This window comes from Suricata suricatta, chromosome 7, assembly GCF_006229205.1.
Source record: "Suricata suricatta isolate VVHF042 chromosome 7, meerkat_22Aug2017_6uvM2_HiC, whole genome shotgun sequence".
Lineage (NCBI taxonomy): Eukaryota > Metazoa > Chordata > Mammalia > Carnivora > Herpestidae > Suricata > Suricata suricatta.
Genome location: NC_043706.1, coordinates 36,245,499 through 36,252,610, shown reverse-complemented (window position 1 = coordinate 36,252,610; position 7,112 = coordinate 36,245,499). Strand labels below are relative to the sequence as shown.

The following is a 7,112-nucleotide window of genomic DNA, read 5'->3' as shown; positions in this document are numbered from 1 at the left end:
TGGTGCTGAGGGTGGTTATGTTTAAATGAAGTTGCTTTTACAACACCAAAGATTTAATCATCCATTTCCTACATAAAAGGCAGCTACTTTTTTGCATGGACCTCAAGTATATTGTAGTATAGAGGTGGAATTTAAGGAAAGGTATTAAGCAGGCTGTGTTGTAGCTTATGGGCAAGTAATAAATTGTATCATTTATCTTGAATGTATCATAGATCAGCTGCTATATAACGATCGCCACTTCAGATAGCTGTGAAATTAGGTGATTAACTAGTTGTTACCTAAACTTCTACTTTCTGTATAAGTCTAATCACATGAAACAGAAGTTGGGGTTTTGATTTTTTACTTTGCTTTTCTGTTTGGAGTGTCATTGTAACTACTGTATTGTAAATGATGGAAAATAATTGCATATGTTAAAAAAATAAATTGTGTTATATTAAAAAAAAAAGTTGCAATGAGAGGTGAGTGACTAGGAAAGAGGCACACTCCACTCCTTCTCAATCAGTATCTCAGCTTAAAATCTGCCAGAAGAGTCTCGGTTTCTCCCATTCCTTGCAACCACTCTCCTAGGCTGAAAATGTGTGGTCCTTCATCGATGGGCCAGAGGCAATGACTCTCTGGAGGACCATCTCAGTTGGGGCTTCTTGGAGCCCTCTCTAGGGAAATGGATGCTAGCCTTGTGTTCAGGCTCCTTCAGCCACAGGATGGGTCTGAGAAGGGGTTTGGGAGATGGGTGAATCTCTTGTCTCTTCCCCCATCAACTCTTACCTCAGGGACCAGAGCAGGGGCCTCATGTTGAGCTGAGACCCACAGCCTCTCCTCCCAGCTCTGGATCCATGCTCTGAGTTCTGTGTCCACCATGGGTATTAGTGACAGAAGATGCAGGGGAGGAGATGAGGGGACAGGGGCCACAAGAGAGAGGCCAAGAAGAACTCAATTCCTCACCCTCCTCTATCCCCCTGACTCTGTTTATGACCATTGTTTTTAATGGATTTTATTTTTTTTAGGTTAGAAACAAGGAGCTGGGAGACTGTGGTCCTATCAGTGGAAGGCATCGACACCAATAACACCAACTGGTTTTACGACATGGCAGAGGAGAAATAATCAATGCGTAAATTAGAGCTTTCGCATTGTCATAAACCCCGGAGCCTCAGGATTTACCGAGGGGAAAGGAGGCCAAGATATGACAAAGGTGTAATTGGAGGACAGGAAGTGACATTATTTTTCACAGTAAAATAAAAAGGGAAAGGAGAGGAATTAAGAGAGAAAATGAAATGCACAGTGTCTGCCAGGCTGAGTTACAAATGATGCCTTAAAATATAAAAGATGCCAGGAACTTACGTGATATCAGCATTAGGGTGCAGCCCAAAGACTTCGGGGTTATCGAGGGATGGCAGTGACTGGATATACTCGAAGTACTGATCCAGGGTTTTGCACAAGGGGATTTTATACCCGGCGTAAAACTGGAACGATGGTTCGAACATCTTCTCGCTGAACCAGACCTACACGGGAGGGAAAATGGACGAAATAAAAGTGATGAACATCTCAGTGAGAACTGCCACTATAAGGAAAGAAGGGCCACCTTATTTCCATTTTAATAGAGTTTTATATTGGGTTTGAAAGTACCTTAAGAAAACCACTGATAGAAATAATTAGCACAAATATGAAGAAAAGAGAGAGGACACAAGACACAAAAACCGTGAAGCCCTAGCCTGTCTTGGACGCCAAAGAAGGTACTTGCTAACAGTGAAGAGCGCCTCAGTGGCTCAGTCAGTTAAGATCTGACTTTGGCTCAGGTCATGATCTTGTGGTTTGTGGGTTTGAGCCCCGCATTGGGCTCTGTGCTGACAAGCCTGTTTTGGACTCTGTGTTTGTCTCACTCTCTGACCCTCCGCTGTTCATGCTGTCTCTCTTTCTCTCAAAAAATAAATGAAACATTAGAAAAAATTTTTTGAAAAAAAAAAAGAGGAGAGAGCCAGCCTTACAAGCCTGCTCTGCGCTCCGGTAAACTCACGACCCTCAATCCCACTTTTGAAGATACTGGGAACACGCTGCAGAGGAGATGAGGCAATGACCACAAGCAGCAGAGAGTACCTGGGCGTTTCCACTGCCTCCCTTTGCTCCCAAGCAGGGCCCATGCCGGGGCGGGGGAGGCTGTGCGGTGCTCAGTGTGGCTCACAGAAGCACTGCGCACCACGCAAGGCCAGGAAAACTTCTTAACAGTTGTCTGCCCTCCCGCCCTGAGCTGGAGTGCGCCCTCTGTTAATTAAGTTATGTCCCTGGCCACAAGAAGCAAATGTATCCAACTGTCTTATTGTTTGCCTTAAGACATCTTTTTCTCATTCCATATGAATTGATTATCTGTAATGTAAAAGCAAGAGAACAAATATATACTTGCTGTCAATAGACTTATTCTGAAGAGGGGAAAAAAAATAATGTTGAATGCCCATGAGCCAGATTTGAGGCAATGACTTCAGTGTCTAACAGAGCAATTTTCTCAGCAGGAAGGGAAATAATGGGAAGACAGGAGGAACAGAAGTGCGGGCAGGATTCAATGAGAAGAGAGATGGGGATTGTGCTTTACTTCAGTCGGTTACACTTCCTCTAGTCCCTTCCTTCCATATCCTTCTTCCAGCTCTTTTTAGGTCCACTGATTGCTCTAAAATGACCTGTGAACTGATTCTCTCTTCTGTCTCCAACCCCAACCCCCCGCCCAGAGGTTTTTTCCCAGTCAACTCCTGCACACAAGGCACAGAGCTAAGAACTGAAACAGAATGAGATGAGTCACACAGGGTTCTTTCCTTCTAGGAGCTTGTGACCCAGTGAAGAAATAAGTCCATTACATAATAAAACACAATGCAAAGTGCATTAAGGCAAGAGCCAGAGGAAATAAAAATAAGCAAAGCACTAAGGAGGCTTAAAGCAGGAAGAATGAATAGATGGCTGGATGTCAGGAAAGGCTTTATCTGGGAGGTGATTTTGGAGAGAAGCCTTAAAGGACAGGATTTTGACAGGGGATCTAGTGACTGGGGAGATGACACCAGCAAAGGTGCAAAATAATTGATACAAAAATGTGAGGCGGGTTGAGGAAATGATAAAATTATGGTAAATATGTCCAGGTGATGTCCGGGTGATGACTGGTGTTAATTTAAGAAATGAGGAGCAGTTGGAAGTTATTAAAGAGAACAGTGCCATGATCATGTTCAGTAATTAGAAAGATTATGTTTTGGGGCACCTGGGTGGTTCAGTTGGTTGAGCCTCTGGCTTCGGCTCAGGTCATGATCTCACAATTTCGTGAGTTCGAGCCCTGCATGGGGTTCTGTGCTGACAGCTCAGAGCCTGGAGCCTGCTTTGGATTCTGTGTCTCCCATTCTCACTGTACCAGCACTTGCACTCCATCTGTCTCTTTCTCAAAAATAAACAAACATCCGAGAAACTTTTTTAAATGAAAGATTATGTTTTTAGTGATGTGGACGGCTAGGAAGGATTCACTACACAGACAACAGTGAGCACACTGAGTTCTCTAGTACCAGATGACATATATCTATAAAAGCAAAATAAAGTTTCTTCCTGTTTTTCTATCACTCTCTTAATACACACACAAATAGTTGGGAGTCACAAACACACAAACATCTTAGTTTCACCAAATTTGGAGGACATTTTGGGGGATGGTCAAAGCAAGGAATAAGAAGTCAACATGGAATTTACTCTGGGAGACTCTAGAAGGTACCCTACAAAGAAAAGCAGTCATCTTCCAAGGACAATAAATAAAGTTCTACAATTGTCAATTTTAGGGGAGGCACACTGTAAGATGTTGAGAAAGCAAACAAGGGTTCAAAGATAAGTCCCAAATTGAAAGTCATAGGGAGAGAGGATCCAATTTGAAGGCACTGATACACAATTACACTGAGGCTCACTGTGGATAGCATGGTCAGGGCAAAGGTTGGGCCAGCAGGTTAGAGGTACGACTGAAATGGAGACTAGAATAAGGGAACACAACATGTGGACTCCATGGTGCTTTCCAGAGCCTTCTTCAATAGCGTTTCCTGGTAATCTCGTGTCCTTGTAGCCACAGACCCAAACTCTCCTCTCTGGTTACAGAGAAGCCATTGGAACGGGTCAGAGCTAGGCACAGGAATGAGTGAGGGATGGAATGGATGAGACAGGAGGCTGAAAGGGGTGGAGGACCAAGTGCAGATTTAGGGGCAATAAACCTCGGGGCATCTTAGTGGTCAGGGACTTGGAGCCACTGAAGGTGGAGCAACTCTAAGGAAAATCAGGAAAGAGACTGAAAGAAATGGGGGCTTGGGGTGAGGAAAGGTGGGGAAGCTGCCCAGCAGCAAAAGAATGGAAAAATGGAAGGATGAACTTTTCATTTAGGGCAGTCATTAATCCCCAGATGGGGCCCAGGCCCAGAGGATGGAAAACTGTAGGCTTCTGTGAGGGGGCGGGAGTCCGCTACTCTTCTGTTGCCGTGAGTGTGGGGGGCACAGAGAAGAGGTAGAAGAGGGGGAAGACAGGTTTGGGTCAGAGAGAGGAACTGCCCACCTTGAGGTCTGGAAGGTACCCTTCCTCTCCCTCCCTTTGCCCAGGGCAGCTTTCAGCTGAGATTCAGAAAGTCTGCTCTGGTTCTGATGTGGAGGGCAAAGAGGTCTCTCAGAAATCCCACCCCCCCACTTTGCCAGAAAACTGTGGCATTCCCCCCACATTTAAGGAGCACTGGGTGTTGTATGGAAATCAATTTGACAACAAAATATTATGAAGAAAAAAAATAAATTTAAAAAAAAGTAAGGTAGTTTCAATAAAACAAAGACAAACTGACTAGGAGAGTTGGTTAATCAGGACTTTCCTTGCACTCTGCTTTTTAGAAAATGTCTAAGCAATTTTTTAAGCTGATATAAAGTGTTGTATAAAAAATTTTTCTTTCCTGATTTTCAGGTTGTGCTCTGGGGTTGGTAAAAATTTAATCCAGTCTACTCTGTCTTAGATGACTCTGACCCCAGGCACATAAAACTTTCAATCTACTGAGATTAAATTATATTTATCATCATCAACAAATAGGCATTGGGTGTACCTTAGGTGCTGGAGAGAAAGGACACAGAGACTTGATGAGTGTTTCTTATTTTAATGGGCTTACAATCTAGTGAGGGAGGCCAAATACATATCTTAGGATCACATTTGCATTCCCACTCTCCAAGGCAACTACCTCACACCTCTTCCTCTTTCTTCAGAGGTCCCAATCTTGCTGTCCCCTCCCCTCAGCTGATGATGCTTATTTCACTCTGAACATAGTCACAGCCAGAAGAAAACAATCTCATTTCCCCCCACCAAACCTTCTAGTCCCTGCACCTGTACCCCTATGCTTCCCACATTAGAAGGAATGGGTGCATACATTGTGTACTGGTACACATATTGGCAAATCTAAATTTTTTTAAATGTGTATTTATTTTTGAGAGAGAGAGACCAGCATGTGAGCAGGGGAGGGGCAGAGAGAGAGGGAGACATCAGAAGCAAGCTCCGTGCTCTGAGCTGTCAGCATAGAGCCTGACGCAGGGCTCAAACCCACAAACTGTGAGATCATGACCTAAGCTGAAGTTGGCCACTTAACTGACTGAGCCACCCAGGCGCCCTCATATTGGCAAATCTAAATCAGCGCTGGTTGTAAATTTATCATAATGAATAACAGGGGTGGGGATAAAAGTGAGGAGGAACCAAAATGCTCCACAGCAGTAATGTGGAAGATGGAAGTCAGAAGGACTCAGAGGTGAAGCCTATAAGGTAGGGTTAGGTTTTAACTTAAGTAACCATGTTTGAAAATGTGAAGACCAAACATGGAATACATAGTTTTCAAACCAGTAGAGAAATATAAAAACACATTGTTTTAAAGTAGGAAAGAAGAAAAGAAGGCCCACAGAAGCAAGGTTAATGAAAATTACAAAATAAGATGATAGAATAAGTCAAAACATAGCAGAAATGACAACAATAAGGAGCTTAATTTGCCTGTTAAAGTACAAATACCTCCAGACTGGATATTAGAAACTCCAGCTATTTGTTGTTTATAGGAGATAAATCTGAAACATAATGCACAGAAAGGTTGAAATAAAAGGAATAGAAATATATCTACCAGGTATTCTAAAATTAAGTACTTCTCAATGTTAAAAGACTGACAAGAGAGAGAAGAGTCAAGGATCAGAGTAGGAAAATATATTTGCAGTCACATAATCAACAAAGAACTTACATCCAGATATGCATAAAACGCCTATAAATAAATATTTTAAAAAGACAGACAACCCAAGAGAAATAGAAGAATGTACAAGCAAGTCACAAAGAGAAAACCAAAATAGTGAATCAACATGTTGGGAGGGTGCTCAAGCCCAATAGCATTCCGAGAAATAAGAATTAAAGCCAAAGTGAGGGGTGCCTGGGTGGTTTAGTCGGTTAAGCATCTGGCTCAGGCCATGATCTCATGGCTTGTGAGTTCAGGCTCCACATTGGGCTCTGTGCTCACAGCCCAGAGCCTGGAGCCTGCCTTGGATTCTGTGTCTCCTTCTCTTTATGTCCATCCCCCGCTCACACTCTATCTCTCTCTCTCTCAAAAATAAATAAACATTAAAAAATAAAAAAAATTAAACCAAAGTGAGATATCATTTATATAGCCACCAGAATGACTAACATTTTTAAAAAATTTTTTTAATGTTTTATTTATTTTTGATACAGAGAGAGACAAAGCATAGAGGGGGAGGGGCAGAGAGAGAAGGAGACACAGAACTGGAAGCAGGCTCCAGGCTCTGAGCTGTCAGCACAGAGCCTGACACGGGGCTCAACCCACAAACGTAAGATCTGACCTGAGCCAAAGTCGGAGGCTTAACCGACTGAGCCACCCAGGTGCCCCAGAATGACTAACATTTAAGAGACTAATGATGCCAGTGTCAGTGAGGATGTGGTGACATGGGGTATCTCATTCTTCTGTAGGATGTATTTTTGGAACAACATTTTGGAAGCCAGATTGATGTGAGAGACTAAAATGGAAAGTACTCCCAGTGAAGAAATGGGCAGAAGACATGAACAGACACTTATCCAAAGAGGACATCCAGATGGCCTACAGGCACATGAAA

General features: G+C 43.1%; 1 protein-coding gene across 1 annotated transcript in view; it reads right to left on the bottom strand.

Moving 5' to 3' along the window:
- The window catches only part of DNAH8 (dynein axonemal heavy chain 8), a 323,365-nt gene that overhangs the window by 37,205 nt on the left and 279,048 nt on the right, over positions 1-7,112 (bottom strand). The window contains exon 86 of the mRNA XM_029943168.1: positions 1,339-1,499. Coding sequence (XP_029799028.1) covers positions 1,339-1,499 — 161 coding nt within the window. The remainder of the gene's footprint in view (positions 1-1,338; positions 1,500-7,112) is intronic.